Genomic DNA, 17,921 nt, shown 5'->3' with positions numbered 1-17,921 from the left:
GCAGCAATATCCGGCTCCATGCTGTTCCATAACCAAATAAGTATGATAGCATTCTCATTATTCCAGGTGCTGTAATCCTTGGAATTAGGTTCTGGAGGATGAGAGGTAATGTAGCTAAGCTTGTCCTTAGCTATAATGTAAACTCGGACAACTTGTGCCCACAATAAGTAATTAGAATTCCCCTTCAACTTGATAGAGGTAATTTGAACATTGACGTTGTTAGAAGTCTTTGAATCAGCCATAGTAAGTATCCTTCACAAACCGAGAAGGGCAGACACCCAGGGCAGCAACCGATTGTGAAGTAGGGAGAAGATAAGAAACCAGAAGCAATAACCAACACCAGATAGAGGAAGATATATATTCTTCAATAAGGGAAGTAGCACCAATCAGCAGCAAGTTCACACTAGAAACACCAGCCCAAAATAAAATCGATGCCAAGGTTTTAGAGGAAATCGATCTCAGGTTCCCAGAGAAGAATATAAAAACCTTTAATGAGGTAACAAAAGCATCCAATCAAGAGTGCAAAGACCACACACAGCAACAAAATTGATGAGAAAGCAGGCCATAATCGCAGAACTCCAAGAAACCAGCTTCCTAATGAAAGTCGATAGTTGTCAAGGTTTTGTCTCTGACATCGATTTCAGTAATCTTCAATAATGGTTGGTGTAAAACTCCAAACAGCCATGTACAATAGATAATTAGAACAAAAAATCACTCCATTAATTGTCAAAAGGAGTGCATTTAATCCATAGGTAGAACAGCTATAGGTGGCTGCACACCAAAAACAAAAATCGCAAAAGAGAGATCAGAAGGGAAACTTGGGCAGTACTCTAATCTGATTAAAAGAGCTCTGATACCATGTTAGTAAATCAGATTCTAGTAATCAGATCAGAGCATGGATGAAAAGAAGAAGAGAAGACAGAAAAAGAGAAGAGAAAGGAGATGTTGCAAGTTCCAAGAGAGGAGAGAACCTGCGGACAAAATTAGTGAATCTGCCGCAGGTCTGCTCCCTTATATAAATATAATAGAATGAAAAAGACACATAAAAGGATAAGTATGCCCTTATATAGTCGACCCTGTTAAGGACAAAAATAAACATACTAAACAAAGACAGTTTTGCCCCTATAATAACAAAACTCAACAATAGCAATCTACAGTTTGAAGCTTTTACAGATGCTGACTGGGCTGGTTCTATTGATGATCAATGTTTTACTTCGGGTTACTGTACTTTCCTTGGAGGGAACTTAGTTACCTGGAGAAGCAAGAAACAGTCTGTTGTGTCCAGATCTAGTGCAAAGTCCGAGTACCGAGCAATGGCTCAAGGAGTCTGCGAACTAGTGTGTGGCTCATTGATGCAGGCAAAATATGGTGGACCCCCCCCCCCCCCCATTGAGGACATCAGCCCAGTTGATCCGGATTTTCTGGTTCTTATGGTTCAATAAACCAGCCCCCAGCCCCAATGTGAGCCACCATTCAACCAGCCAGATTGTTGGTACTGTTCACGAACAGTGAACAGTACCTTGGGGTCCAATATTGACAGCTGGCTTTGAAGAGATGCTGCCAATAGTTAGGATATTAGATATTAGTTTCTATTTACTTGTTTTCTTAGGCAGCAAGTTATTTCCTTTGTTTGGATTATTGTTAAGCAGATTCTAGTTTCCTTTTTGTTTTCTTTTATTTTCTTTCTTGGTTAGCAAGTTATGAAGATAAATTAGAAGTCTTATTTCAGTTAGAATTTCCTTTTGTACTCAGTGTAAGGCTATTTAGATAGCCTCCATCGATTGTAAAGATTTATGGAATGAAAGAATGAATTGAAGCCTAAGGCTATGTGCGTGTGCACCCCCCCCCTCCTACTTCTTCTCCCCCTGCTGCTTCTTCTTCTTCTTCCTCTCACGGTTTCTTCTTTCCCCTACTAATCTGATTTCTTCTCAGATTTCTCCTCTCCTATTCTGTCCCACATTACTCATGGTATTACTCAGTGATTTGGGCATAGCAGTTGCCGAGCCTATGCATGTTTATTGTGATAACAATGCTGCAATCAACATTGCTCATAATCTGGTTCAGCATGAGAAAACCAAACACATTGAGATTGATCGACACTTCATCAAAGAGAAATAATCTAGTTCAGCATTACAGAACCAAATACAATGAGATTGAGCGACACTTCATCATAGAGAAAGTAGAACAAGGCACCATCTGTATTCCTTTTGTCACTACAACAAACCAATTAGTTGATGTATTTACAAAAGACCTCCATTGTAAGTGTTTCACCCTCTTGTATGCAAGGGGGGCATGCGAGATATATATGCTCCAACTTGAGGGCGAGTGTTAATGAGTGTCCTGGTTCGATGTATTTTGTGTGTGCTAAGGTGGAGTTGAGTCATCTCCAGCTAGCACACCTTATCTGTGTTGATCATTCCAATCTCTAAATAAAGTGGGCCTCTGTTCTCTAGTGACAAGTCAAATATCCTGATATTGTAACATATGTAAAGTGAACAATACAAGCAACAAGTCAGTGAGTCACCTAGTATTGGAACGAGTCCTGGGCTAGATAAAAACCACTAGAATGTTACTGATGCTGAATCAAGTTTTCCTCCGACTGAATCACAAAAGCTGGCCATGTCATTAGTATGGTGGACGAAATGGAATCGTCAATGTACCCGAGGTACCCTAACCTAGGGTATACATCTCTAAATCGTGTAGGACCCGAGTAAGAGCCACTACTACTGAATGGTGCATGTGAAACTAGAATTGGCATGTATAGTTGGGGGGCCGAGAACCTGAAGATGTTGTCCACAAAATCTGACTTAGTGTGTGACTGAACCTCATAATTAGAGACAGAGGGTAATATTGATGAAGAGTTAACCTACTGAAATTAACTATACCCAGTATAATGACTGTAGTCAAAATCGGTGCTCCCATACTACTCCTCATACGTATATCTCTCTATACTCATACCTCTGAGACTGCCAGTCAAGCTCTTGACGTTGATGTCCATGGGCTCCAGTGTATTACCCTCCTCAGGTGGTGGTATGAATTGGTGACGTGGTGACGCGGGCCTCTCGAGTAGCCTGTGGGCCCTACATGTGTTGGGGCATGTGCATCGTGGTCCGCATCCTGTGTGGCATGAGTATACTGAGTCTCGTTTGTGAAGCATATTGGCTTTGGCTCAAGCTGGTATTGGTACCTCTCACGCATCCCCCCATCACCATTACCAATGTTACCATCATCATTATCATCCCTTCACCCCCATCACCACTATCACTGGAATGCGACCACTTGGGGTCCTCATCATCCCCTCCAGCTTGAGATTCAAAAGGTCGGGGTGTCTGTGAATGCACACGGCCCTCGCGAGACAGCATATACTCGTCCACATCGGTACCATCAGACTAGCTATCTCAGGGTTGGCCCAACCCTCAGCTTGAATCATAACAGACTCACCTTGATCCTTCACCAATGGTATAGGGGATCCTTCTCATCTGAGTTAATCTAAAAAATGTTGGCAAGCTCGATTGGATCGTTATTATCCTCTGTGGCTTGACGTATGTGCTGCATCCTCAGTCTCATGTTATAATGCACATACATCAACTGCTCCAGTCGTTTGTGACCTTGTTGGTTCCCTTCTTGGAGTGGATCAGTGAGAATGTACTCTAGTTTCGCTCGCATCTGGTGGCAGAACAAGTCTGAGAAAACACCTTGATTGTTATCTTTCTCAAGTTAGATGATTCTTTCTTATAGAGTACCTACCAGTCAACTGCATTACAAATTAAGAATATTGGGATTACTTAAAGGTATATGAGTTCAATGGGGATAAGGTGACAAATAATGCAGTGGACCTACCAACGTTCGCGGAATCTCTAGCAACCACAATGGCCTTACGACTGAAACTCTGAGCAGCATCTCTGAAGTACTTTATCTATGCTCATTTCAAAGTTCAAACACGCCTTGCGACTTGCGTTAGTACATAATAAAGTATAAGGTAATTACATTCCTTATAAATTAGTGACTACCTTGGTCTCACCTCATTGTTGCATTCTTCCTGTATATCCTCATAGGCTCCAACTTTGCCACCACATTTTCCATTGCTTCTAGTAGTGAGTCATCAATCCCAAGTTAACGCTTGTAGTGATACCTGGAATTGAGATAGTATACTGGTAATTACATAAGTAACTTATCAGTACTTATTAATATGTAAATGGAATGTAAATTAACTTATGTATCAATTACTTAACATATAAAACCCACCAACTTTATGCAGTAGATGTTGCAAATGCTTCTCCCATCGGTCCTCAATTATTTTTCAGGCATGCCTTACGGCCATTACCACCTAGAGGTATAACAGCTCTCACACGTTTCTTCATCAACTCCATGGTAGCATACATGTGTGGCTAGGTAGGCTTCTTCTCTACGTCTACCATCTTTAGTACCCTTACCATTGGGTTCAATATAAGGACCTTCTTTAGGTCCTGCCAAAATTGGTCACTGGAGATGGTTGCTTGTCCTGCCCTACCCCTGGCGTACCCGACTCCCTCGAACTAAACCACTCCTCACTAGCAAACATTGACATCTGGCCAGCCATCTTCACCTGAAAGCTCTACAATGCAATGTAATTGGAGGCAAACCAAGTAATGTCAGGCCTCACCAAATCCCCATCGCACTTCCTCTTCAATAACTGTAATTAAAATCCATAGTTATAGACCAACTGTGGTCCCTTGTCTTGTCCGCTCGACCATATCCACTACCATAAAAAGAAATTAATTCCTAGACTTAGAAACTAAACCCAAGAAATAGAAAAATGTTCCCAAGACTTGGGAAATACAAACAAGACTAAATAAAGGAAAACATTAAAGTTGCCTAGGAATATGAAAAGACACAAGAATAGTCTTTGTGGGGCCAGATTTTGACTACCCTAAGGAGTCCACGATTGGGCTGTAATGGCCAGAAATGAAATCAGTCTAGGTTTGGACTGGTCTTGAACTTGGGCTGGGCCGTGGACTCAGCCACTTAGCCAAGGCCTGATAAGGCCTAGGCCTAAGCTGGTACTTTGTGGGGTGCTTGACTGGTTCTGGCATGGGCCTGGTAGGGGCTGCTGATGGTCCTGCATCAAAGTCTTCTTGGAGTTGCCCAGCCTTTTATGTCGAAAATGCAGCAGAATCTGAACATGGGCTCCACGATTAGTAATAAATTATAAACCTTTAAACAGAGCATTAAAATGGATGCGACATCCAATTCCATATAATAGAGACTTATTAAATAGGTTATATAATGCAAAGGTCTTTTCAAAATTTGACATAAAATCTGAATATTGGCAGATTCAGATTGCAAAAAGGATAAATACAAAATTGCTTTTGTAGTTCCTTTTAGGTATTATGAATGGAATTGTTATGCCCTTTGGTCTTAAAAATGCCCCTTCTGAATTTCAGAATATTATGAGTTAAATTTTCACTCCCTGTACCACATTTATCATTGTTTATATCGTTGATGTGCTAGTCTTTTCCAATTCATGAGAATTGTTAAGCATGCAGGTTTATTGGTGTGTGCTAAAAAGGTAAAGTTATTTCAAACTAAAATTATATTTTTAGGACATAATATTCATCAGGGAACCATTATCCCTATTGATACAGCAATACAGTTTGCTGATAAATTTCCAAATAAAATTAAAGATAAAAATCAGCTGCATAGGTTTTAGTGAAGTTTAAATTACATATCTGATGTTTATGAAGATTTAACAAAAGATTACAAACTGTTATTTCAAAGATTGACAAAACAGCCTCCAGCATGGACAAATGCACACACCCAAGCAGTTCTTAAAGTAAAGCTTAAAGCGAAAGAGCTGCCTATTTAGTCATTCCTAATCCCGAAGCTTTTAAGATGGTTAAAACTGATGCTTCTGAATTAAGATATGTAGAAATTCTCAAGAAACGTTTGAAAAATAAAGAAAATTTGTGAGGTTTACATAAAGAATATGGAAAGCTTCTCAGCAGAAGTATTCTACCATTAAAAAGAAATTTTAGCAATAGTCCATTGTATCACTAAATTTTTAAGTGGTATCTTAAGTCACAAGTTTCTAGTTCGAGTCGATTGCAAAGCTGCCAAGGATGTTTTAGGAAAAGTTAATAATTTAGCATCAAAACAAATCTTTGCTTGATGGCTGGCTATTCTATCTGCTTTTGATTTTGAAATCGAATATATAAAGAGCGAATTCAATTCCTTGCCTAATTTCTTAACCCGTGAGTTTTTGCAGGGACAGAAAGTAGAAGGCCATAATTCCTAGTCCTTCTAAAAGAAGTTTCCCTCTAATCCGTTCCTCTCCTCTTTTAATTTATTTATCCCACTCTCCAATTAATTCTCAGCCTCCTTCACCTGCTTTGTCTCCTAAATATCCTTTTACGGAGTCCGTTACTCTCAATTGCATAATGATTGAAAAGAAACATGTTAAAAAACCTCCTCTTGAAATTGCTTCAATGTATCTATGGGATCATTTCCATCCTAACATGGATTATAAAGATAGGGAAATCAACTTACATTGAAATACTGCGAACAACGAATATCAAGATACAGAAGGCTCGAAATAGTAACACACAAATAGTAGACACTCCAAAAGCACACTCTGACTTACAAAATACAGATTGAAGCTCTAACCAGCGATGATCCAACTAAGGGGATTTCCTCCTTAAATAGACAATAGGCGAACTTCAAAGTGCAAAAGTCCAGTGGACTTGAAACAAACGAAAATCCATCGACTAAAAGAAATCAAGAAGGACACGTGTCCTAGATGGGCTGGAGTCACATCGTCCCAAAAGCCAAAGGAATATTCTGTATTAAAGAGATGCCTTCATGAGGACAAACTTTAGTCATAATAACTACTGAGAATTATGAGGGGAATCTTCTTTTTGCGCATGGACCATAGTAAATATAAATTGATGCTTCTTCACAAAGGAACTAAAAACTTTCCCAGTCTGAAAATGACAAAAATACCCATTATTTGGGCCCCTTAATATAAATTTGTCCCAAAATACAATTTCTGCTGAAAATAACTTCTAACTACTTATAACTCTTTGATCCTATACAAAACTCTATTAACCACTCATACTACTTAATAAACCTTACTTAATGACGTAGAGTCATAAACATAGACATTGATTATAAAAAGTACACCATGTCGACCCCGCAAGCTGGAAACCCAAATTTGGCCTGCAGCAAGTATGCTTAGATAATTTTTTGAGCCCTTATTATTCTTCTTTCATTTTATAGATTTTGGATCCTCATCAAGCCTATTCCTTCATATGGATTTTAAGAAATTCTGTTTTTATAATTAATTTATTGATTATCTACTTTTAAATGTAGTTTGCATTTCTTAATCCAAAATCTATTTTTTTTGCAGCAAATGAAATAGGTGAGTTGTGGATGGAATATGAGGAGAATTCTTCTCCAGAAGCAAAGGTTGTCAAGGACTTTGACAAGGTACTTGTCACTTCTATCTTCAACTTTTTGATTTAGAAATGCTATCTTGTCATTGGACCATGATGGACCTGATCAATTGATTTGTGACATCAAACATGTTCCAACACTTGGATCTTCCACTACTTACTGATTAACAACTAACTGTTATTCTCTTTAATTATTCTCGATACTCTGGACACCCTTGTGTTTTGCCTGCATCTGAAAGCTTAGAGGGATGCAAGTGAAGCTTCTGCCAAATACTAATAGGGGGTGGAGTGCTTGCCTCGCAAGATTGTCAGTCTGGCAAGTCAGCATAGTTGTCTGGGTGACCCCTATTCGAGCTCCTGGTGTCGCCTTGCATCTAGGCCCCCTCCAATGCCTTGGGTCTCTCAGATGCCTAGACAACTGTGCAAGTCAGTGTCTAGGAGTTTGCGCCTCTGAATGTGAAACATTGTATAGAAAATAAGAATTAGGTGATGTGTATAATACAAGGGAGTAACAATATTAAATAACCCGAAGTCTTAATGCCAATACTGAAGGGTTGAACGTAGAAAACCAAGAAACTAAGTCTTGAGGTTATAAAATAGGGTGAGATTTGAAAGGTTCAAAGAGGAATGCCGGGGAGGATTATGTAGCAAATCTGAAAATAAATAAATGAAAGGAGGAGGAAGAATGGAAAAATGAAATAAGAAAAGAAAGAAATTAATCACAACTGGTGGATTTAAAGAGTGCTATACATATAATTTATTAACATGGGCAAAAAAAAGAAGAAAAATAAAACACTAATATTTTTATAATTAAATTACAATAAATCTGCTCTCCAAAATGAAACCTCTAGATAAAAACTTGAACAGATAGTCTTTCATGAATGTACAACTTAGGCTTGAAAGGACTGGTTTGACACAAACCCTGTTGATGCTTAACGCATACGTTGGTACCCAACTATCATTTGGGTACTCGATGGTACCTTTTTTAGATTTGCTCCTGTTAAAAATATTCAGGTACAAGAGAAAATCTATTTTGTATAATTATCCTAAACATAGACATAGTGTGAGATAAAATCATGTTGGTTCACCAACTACCATCTATTCTACCCAAGGAATAAAGTACATGAGCATGGTATACCAATAATAAGTTTGGTGGGATGGGGTGTTGGGTGGAGGGGAATGTGTATTTTAAAGTTAGTTGAACTGTTGAATCAAACAAGAAAAAGTTCTGAGTGTCACGTGGGTCTTGACTAATGAAACAACTGATTGTTAGGTTTCTTCCAAAAGAAAAATCTAAATAATGTCTAATTTTTACATCTGTGATGATGGATGCACCATTTTTTTCCATCTTTTTTCTTTCCCGACTATATTGTAACTTAGAAGGAATTTTAGTGCTTTTTCATGGTTAAAATTTTCTTCCTAGTTCCTGTTGATTAAGCTTATACTGATACAATTTTGCTCCTTCAGGTGGAGATGATACTTCAAGCCCTAGAATATGAAAGTGGTAAAGCTTTCTAATCCTTTGGTTCTTTATTTGTCTATTTATATTTTTTTTAGGTATAGGTTGTCCATTAACCGTTTAGAAGCATAACATTATACTTTGAAAGCATTTTCTTAAGTCCAAAAAGTTATATGGACAGTGTTTACATGTAGTCCATCTAAATATGCATGTTGTAGGTTCTATTGGTAGTACTGTTGCAGTTCCCAGTTGCATATCTGAAAATTTCAGGAACCCCTAATTATACATCCTCATAGTCACCGTATAATAAATTTGGCCTTGGAGGTCAAAATCTAAGTATGAAAAATTTGTCCTTTTTGTTGACATTCACTGAGTAACAATTAATGGCAATTGTGGAGAGCAACTTATTCAGTAGGAATAGAGTTAAAAGAGCTGTGATTGTTTTATCATATCTCATGTATGATGGACTTACAGAAAATGGATTTTTTTTCCTCTGATGCAGAGCAAGGGAAGGATTTGGATGAGTTTTTCCAGTCAACTGCAGGTATAGATTTTTCAAGTTGTTCCTTGCATCCTTGTTTTCTGTGTTTTAGTAAGCATGCTAAAGTTTTCATGGTTCTCCTTTACAAAAATGAAGAGTGAGAAAATTTTAGATCCAGGTTATATTGTGAAAGAAGGATTCCTCAACTTAAAAAATTAAATCAATACATTCAATTTTAAGAACTGAAATGAGAAAGAGAAGGCCACCAACGTTTGTCTTAACTTCTTGTAAGGGTGCTAGATATTGAGTGGGTGATGATTTCACTTAACACCTGAAGGAGAATATTCATTAAAAATAAATTTCATGGATGAAGAATATTAATGTCGCAACTAATATTGCATGGAGTATATTCCTTACTTGATTGCCTCTATAATTGTGCAAATAGATACCCTCCAATATCTAGGCCTACCGAATATTCTTTTAGTTTCCAAGGATTCTCGTCTGCGTGGCTTGGAGCCAGCATCTTCTCTATTTCTTTGTGTGATGTATAACTAATTCAGGCTTTCTAGTCACCCTGTTATCTGTGTCTTTGTGCAAGATTCCTTGCTAATTGGCAGACAAGTTGAGAAGACTTGAAATTATTTTGTGCTGTTGAGAACTGAGAAATACAATTTGATAGATTGGCTAAAAAGGATGGAAATATGTAGTGGTTTGGGCATTGCTGTACAAGGATGGAAAGTGGTATGTAGACAGAATATGCATAGATAGTCAAAGTTTCAACCTTCCGGTTGAAAATAGATTATATGATATGCAGGAGGGATGTTAACATCCCCCAATGTGGGTTGGGTTTCTGGAGGCATGAAAACACATGCAAAGTTCTATTATTTTTTGAAAAGTTATGCAAGACAATTATCTGGATACATACAAGTAGTCATATGCATAGACTGTTACTCACAACTGAGAGGCTGTCTAAATAATATGTAGCGAGAGAATCTAACCCACTTAGAATGACAAATCACTTGACAAGTACAAAACAAGTAAACTGAAAATGGATATTTTTGTTTCTATTCTGGTAATCAGAAAAAACTGTTTGCAATCCCATTTAGTTGATGAGTAGCACTAGGATTTCAATGCACACCTTTATGCTCGGTTAGAAATTATTCTCTGGGAAAATTACCCTAGATTAGAAGATTTTTCCTGCTAGCTGATTAAAACTGTAAACGACTCAGAAATGCCTCCTTTCTAAATTCAAAAGTCTAATTTGGCACGTCAATGGAAAATCCAAATTACCGCACACATTAAAATCCAATATAACTTTGTCAAACTACTTGGTATTTATTTATTTTGAAATGGAAAAAATATATTTTTTCCTATAGAAATGGTGAGGGGTAGCCGGGTAGGTAGGATGAACCCTAGATTCAGGTTACATAACCGTCTTACAAGATCCCAAGTAAACCTAAATCAGAAAGTCAACAAAAGTCAATCCTCTTAGATGAAGGTCAAACTTTAACCAACCCTCACAAACAGTTAGAATAAATGATCCTCTGAATACAGTAGTGATCTAATGCTAGGATTAATCACAATTGAAGAATAATCAAACCTGAAACACAAAATCCAAGAATAGGAGAAATCTTATTACAGAAAATCTTAGACTCAGATATGCATCCAATTCTGGTTGAATGTCAGTCTTGGATGACTTCTCCAATCCCCAAAATATAAACCAGAACCAACTGTTAGATCTAAGATAATAAATTAATCTCCAGCTCTGGGCTCAAAATAGAGCAAAGTCGAGAAATCTTATAAAATCAAATACCTTGGTTGAAGGCCTCTTTTAGGAGGGCCTTGAATACCCCAAGAGATGATCTAGATCTGATGGTCAGATATTCCCCAGGAGAGGATTCAATTCTGAAAGAAAGATAAGCTCTAAAACAGAGTATCCGCTGGGTATAACAGTGACTCCTCAGGTTTAGAACAACATTAACAGAATACTAAGAATATTTGTAGAACCCAAATCAGTGAACCATACACAGAACAACAATATCAATTGATTGAGGAGATAAAAAAGCAACTTGCAGGAAAACACAGAGAAGATAAAGAGGATAGATAGCTAATGGCTTCCCATCAAGAACCTGGATCAGAATCTCACTGTCCCCAAGGATCTCCCACCCTCTACTGAATCTCACAGCACAATTGAAGCAAAAGCTCAACTCCTTTATTCATCAAATCGTGGCCAAGGCCCTTACAAACTGTGCTTTTATAGAAAAACTAATTAAACAATCATAATCTGATTATGAATGTAGAATCCTAATTGCTATAGCAACATAACTTAAATAGGAAATATAATTCTAAAAAGAAACATTCCACGCACAGGTGAGAGAGTTCAAAACTAATTAATCAACTTAAAATAAAAGAGAATTATACTAAGCCCATGGTCTGGGCTGGCCTAAGCCTACAATCTAGCTGGATTAATCCCTATTGAACTGGGCCTGGTTCTTCTCTTCTTCTTGCTGGAATAAATGAGATACTCCCTGCCTGCATTAAGAAACCCAGGGCACAACTCACATTTTTCTTTTTGACAAAACCTCCATCTGTTTTAGCAGTATGGGTTAGAATAATTACTTAACACAATTTTGAAAAGGACACTAGTCTGAGTCATTTGTCAACTCTTATGGGAATTTATAGGACGTATCTTTTGAACAAAGCAGCCCCTGATAATTTTCCCTTTATTAATGAATATTTCCAGTTCAGACAACTTTCTTGTGTTGCCTGTGTACGTGGTTAACGCCATGCTCTTCTCGAGTAACTGATTTTGGATTCATTAAACCTAATAATGATAATAATATATATATATATAAAATGAAAGGTCCCACAGTGGTTCTTCCCTGCCCTGTCCTCCAATTAATAAAATTTAGAGAGATTTGAATAGGCCACTGGTTGAGTTTATTCTAATTTCAAATTTCGCCAATTACCATTATTTGCTAGAGTCGGCAACATGTGGAGAGGACATATGTGTAGTTTATTGTGAAAATTACCTTGATATATCTTGATGATTACTTTAGCAAAGTTGTGTGTTTAACTAACAAGAGGGAGTTAGCATTAACATGTCTACAATCTTCAACATACAGACCAATGGTTATGGGGTAATCTTATGAATCAGTTGCTCCTACTGACCCCGGGGAATTCAACTTCCTCTTGGCTTGCAAATTCTTGGGGTTGAGAGGGAACTAAGATAATAGGTTGAAGGAGAATAAAAGATTTTGTTGCATAAATTTTGGAGTGTCATTCTAACCACTTTTTCCATGACAACCACTGCAGGGAAGTTCCAGACTGATATAGGCAAAGCTTGGGCTTCAGAGATAGTATCAAGAAGAAGGAAAGAACACTAGCTTACATACACAACCTTTATCCTGGTTTTGGTTTCTTCTTGTTATACATCCTTAATTATCATTGTTCATTCTGAAGTCTAGTGCTTTAGATGTGTTTAAAATTAGTAATGGATTCTCCAAATTTGATTAGGATTGTACATCTCCATTTTGGGGAGCTCAGTTGCTTAGAAGCTAGGTGTTTCTTAGGACCCACGTGAAGGTCCTACAATCAGCTGAAGTAATACTGTTAGTAAGATGTGTTTCGGGGTCTTTTCTTCTTCTTCTTCTTCTTCTTCTTTGTCTTCATCCTGTCTTTTCTCCATTTGGATATCCCTAGCCTTCTTACCTACCAACTTCTGTGTTGGTAAAGATGAGAATCGAAAGATATCCATTGAATTGATCCTTCTGAATTTAGTAGTTTTTTCATCATATTGAGTTGAGTAATAAAATAAGGACAGCAGGGCTATTTCACAATATAATTAGTAGTATTCTGGTTTCACTAATTTATGCATATCAAAAAAAAAAAAAAAAGAGGTTGAACTTGGATGGTAACTCTCTTGAAGACATGTCCATTGTTGGGATTGGCGAAAATCCAAAACAGTAGGGCTGAAGTGACTTTATTTTTTAGTTTTATAGCTCCTACTGGCACTACAGAATACTAGCTAAGTTGAGAGCCCTTGTCATGGGGTTGTAACTCATGAAAAGCTTAATGGCGTACATTCTTCTTCACTGAAAGTAAGCTATCCATGGAAAAAGTCCTGAGTTGTTCAATACCTCAGTGGGGGCTCCCATCAAGACATCCTTTAGACTAAAGATAGTTCAAAAGGCCATTAAAAAGCAGTATTTGGATTATGGAAGTCCCTATTTTTTTACTTTCTTATTCTTGGTTGCCATTACAATAATAAGGGAAAGGAAGAAATTAATGGGCTGTGATAGGGTTTTACCTGCTAGCCCAATTTTATAATGGGCTGGGCCTGGGCATGAGTCCCGACCTTCATAGAATTTCATAGACAATTGTTCCACCACGCCTATAAGAGGAATTTTTTTTTTATTATTATTTTTTATGGACAAAAACTTTCTATCATGTTCAGGTTCATTTTTCAAACATGTTTTACTATAAAATAAATTTAATCATGTGGGCTATTGATTTGAGAGGGTGACCGATTAATTTGGGACAAATGTAATCATATGGACTAATAATATGATAGAGTGAATGTTGATTAATTTGTTACCTTGATATATGTCCTGCAGATTTGTAGTCTATTTCAATTGTATGATTTACCACGTATAGGTTTTCCCCCTTGATTTTATGTGCTTTCAAACTTTTCTCTAAAGCTTTATAAAAGTACACAGGGATACCAGATTCATGGATGATGATGTAGATAACTTGTCCAGCAAAAGAGGTACCGATACCTGGTCAATACTGAATTGGTGATATGGTACAAACTAGGGTTGCAAGTTTGGTCTGACGAGCCTGAACCCGCCCGAAGCCCAGTAGGACCTGGGTTAGGCTTTTTAGCCCGAAAGTCAAGTCAAGGTAGAGATTCGTAGGCCCGAGCTAGAGTTGGGACATGCTTGGGTTGAGCCCTGCCTTGTATATATAATTTGGTTGCAATTGGATTGTTGTTATTTAAATTCAACAAATTTGAGGGACGAGAGTCTACAAATAAGAGGGAAAGATGTTGGATGTTTTCAGAGTTGGTTATTGACTCCAAGGGATAGCTTAGTTGGCAAGGACCAACACTGCACAGTTAATAGGTCACGAGTTCACTCTTCTTGGGGCCTACTTATAAAAAATTGTTGTTATTATTTGATTAACCATAAGTCTAATGATAAAATAGGGCCAACCACGGCCCGCCCTAAGCCTGGCAGGGCCAGGTCTGGGCTGATATATTTCAACAGGCTTGGGTTGAGCCTTGGGGACCCAAGTTGGGCCTAGATTTTCAAAAACTCGGCCCACTCAAGCCCTGTTACACACTGACACCCTAATATAGATAGAGGGTAATTTGGTCAAAATAATATGGGCATCAGTATCTTTGAAGCAAAAATGTCTAATATGGCCAATACTTACCAATATTGATATTGGTTTCGCAACTTGTCGATACACAATCCGATCTATGTTCACCAAATTTGGGATCCAACCAAACTACCATGGATAGTCATTAAGAGAGTAACAAAATGGAGTTAATGTAAGATTGAAACCCAGGTCCCATTATAAAACGAAAATATTAAGGTAAAATATTTGTAATTATTTTTAGGGGAGGAGTGTTTTGTCCCCGCAATGGCGGGAGCCTCGTGCATTGGGTACGTCCTTTTTTAGTGTTATATCCGAGAGTGTGGCCTATGCCAATGCCCCTTGGGTCTATCTCTTTCTTCCCCCAATCGGGGGCGGAGATGTCATTCCATAAGGGGAGGAGAGAGATAGACATAGGGGAGTCTTGGCATAGGCCACGGTTCAGGACAGAAAACATTTCCTTTCTCTTTATTCCTTAAGTGAGCCATCAAAGCATTGAAAGCATCCCATTAATAAATGGATTAGTTCGAGTTGGATATATAACATGAAACTATCATTGACGCTATTAGGGCCCATAAGACTAGTAATGCCCTAAGCCCGGACGGATTTAGCATTTTTTATTTTTATTTTTATTTTTTTTTATTGCAGCTTAGGAGATCATTAGCGTCGACCTTATTGAGGCTATCCGTAGTTTCTTTGTTGAGCCTAGCCAAATTGCGAAGGTGAACCAAACTTTCATTCGGCCTATCCCTAAAGTGGAAGGTGCATGTGCTATTTCGGAATTTCGGCTCATTGCTCTATGCAATCTTCTCTACAAATTTGTGACCAAGATCTTTACAAATAGGTTAAAAAGGGTGGTGGAGGAGCTGGTGATCCCAATCAGTCGGCATTCATTGAAGGCAAATGCATCACTCACAATATTCTTTTATGTTTGGAAGTGAGATGAGGATTGGGCAGAAGATCCCATCTCCCTGTAGCTATGCTGAAATTAGAATTAAACAAGGCCTACGATTCAGCTCGTAGGGAATTCATTATTGATAGTTTGCTTCTCATAGGCTTTCCCCCTCTTTTTGTGTTGTGGGTGCAAAAGTGTATCTCCTTAGCTCAGTTCTCAGTTTTGGTCAATAGGAGCCCAGTGGGATTCCTTCACAACTCAGTTGGTATTCGACAAGGATGCTCGTTGTCTCTGTTCCTATTTACTCTGCTTATGGAGTTCTTGTCTTGAGTCTTCAAATTCTTGTGGATCAAAAGCTCATCGATACTTTCCCCAAGTGCAGATGTTTCAAACTGTCGCACATGGCCTTTGCTAATGACATTGTTACTTTCTCTAAGACTAATCCAGCCTCCCTTGCTATGGTTGTGTTTGTAGTAGGTTCCTTCGCCGCGTTGTCTGGGATATTTGTTAATAGAAGCATATCTTCTTTGTTTTTTGCCAAGGTGTTTAATGAGGAGTAACGGGCCTTCAGCCACTCCACTAGTATTTCTTTGGGCCAATTCCTTATTAGGTACTTGGGTCTCCTCCCCCGCCCTCTCTGTTGCCAGTTTGAGAGCCCACCACACCTCCCTATACTTGATTCTCTTTAAAAGAAACTCCAGCTTTGGAAAGCGAAACTCCAATCTTATGTAGAAAGAGTGGAACTAATCCGATCGGTAATGCAGTCCTCATATATCTACGTACTAGTTAGGAGCTTTCCGCTACTTTCCATCAATTGGAATCCTTGATGAGTGTCTTCCTTTGGAAGGGCAACAAAAATAACAAATTCCTCCATACTATCAGTTGGGACTCCATGTGCAAGACAAAATTTGAGGGATGATTTGGAATTCGGCACGTTAAGGAGCTATGTAAGGTGGAGGTCATCAAACTCATCTAGAAAATTCAAGATATAAGAGCATATGGTATGACTGGGTATATGACAGGTATCTGTGACATGACTCCATTTGGACCGTCTTCTGCTCCTTAGACTCCTCCTCCACTTGGACGATGATGGCAAGGCTTAGGCCTCTTGTGAGGGATGTGATTGTTTCTTCTGTTGATGAAGGGGACTCTACGTTTTTCTGGCTTCACCATTGGCATCCTCATGGAGTTCTCCTTCACTTACGATGACCAAATCAGATGCGATGTAGGCGTAGAGCATATGGCTTTGGTTTCCTCTATTGTGGTCTATGGTTCTTAGTCCCCTAGGCTCGCACCCTCCCCTCCTCCAAGCTGCTTGGGCCGCTCTCCCATCAGTTAGGAGGAGACTCATGGTAATGGGGATCTGGTACGATGGATGACCATAGTTCAAGAAGATTCATGTTTGCTTCAACGTGGGATCTGATTCGTTCTTGTAACCTAGTGGTTCCTTGGCATTTGGTGGTGTGGTTTACCAAGTGTGTCCCGAACATAGCTTCATTACTTGGCGCGTCCTCTCCCATGCCTTACCAGCTATGGAGTTGCCCCTTTCTAGATCGATCTCGATGTCGACTAATTATACTCTCTGTTGGAATGACATGGGGTCTCTGGATCATTTGTTCTTTTAATGCCCCTTCTTGCGCTTTATCTAGGATGGTATTAGCTCCAAATGTTGGCCCCATCTGAGATCCCTTTGTGGATTCGAGTAAGAATGGCACCGGATTCTATTTGACTTTTAATGGAAAGAGTTTTTGTGACTAAATTGGAATGGTGTTCTGCGCAACATTGTACCAAGTGTGATATGAGCGGAATCTTAGAAGGTGGACAACAAAGTCGAGGACTCCAACAAATTTAGGATGCCATCGACTTCGAGATCAGATCCAAGATTGGATAAGAAATTAAAGTTATTTCGGATAATGTTACTAACCGACATATTGTCTCTAGTTGAAACATTCCAGTCCCTTCTTGGATGTAATCCCCTCCCCTTAGCTGCTGGTCCTATTGAGTAGCACTTCTCTCCCCCTCCCCACCCTTCTTTCAATCGGGTGTCTTTGTATTTTGTGCTTCTATTGAATATAATTACCATTCAAAAAAAAATTATGGACAAACTTGGGTACTCTATTCTAGGATTGTCATGTTGTATATTTCCCCAATGAGGCTTGATTGAAAATAAATACAAACACTTTAATGTGTTGAATATTAATTCATTGAAATTCTTGAGAGGTTCACTGCCATTTGAGTTTGGAACTAGAAATATTTGGTAGTCTCTTTTTTCCATAT

General features: G+C 38.5%; 1 protein-coding gene across 3 annotated transcripts in view; it reads left to right on the top strand.

Annotated features, from left to right (window-relative positions):
• Positions 1-13,004, top strand: part of LOC122660295 (5'-deoxynucleotidase HDDC2) — a 35,703-nt gene extending 22,699 nt beyond the window's left edge. Inside the window, exons 5-8 of one of the 3 annotated variants that reach the window (XM_043855538.1) lie at positions 7,385-7,464; positions 8,898-8,934; positions 9,392-9,423; positions 12,676-13,004. In XM_043855538.1, coding sequence (XP_043711473.1) covers positions 7,385-7,464; positions 8,898-8,934; positions 9,392-9,423; positions 12,676-12,756 — 230 coding nt within the window. In that variant the 3' untranslated portion in view covers positions 12,757-13,004. Of the gene's footprint in view, positions 1-7,384; positions 7,465-8,897; positions 8,935-9,391; positions 9,434-12,675 lie in introns of all 3 variants that reach the window. The other 2 variants (XM_043855539.1, XM_043855537.1) reach the window with 2 other exon arrangements.
• Positions 13,005-17,921: the final 4,917 nt, after the last annotated feature.

Source organism: Telopea speciosissima, chromosome 4 (genome assembly GCF_018873765.1).
Source record: "Telopea speciosissima isolate NSW1024214 ecotype Mountain lineage chromosome 4, Tspe_v1, whole genome shotgun sequence".
In the NCBI taxonomy this organism is placed as follows: domain Eukaryota; kingdom Viridiplantae; phylum Streptophyta; class Magnoliopsida; order Proteales; family Proteaceae; genus Telopea; species Telopea speciosissima.
This window is presented reverse-complemented; position numbering and strand designations above follow the sequence as displayed.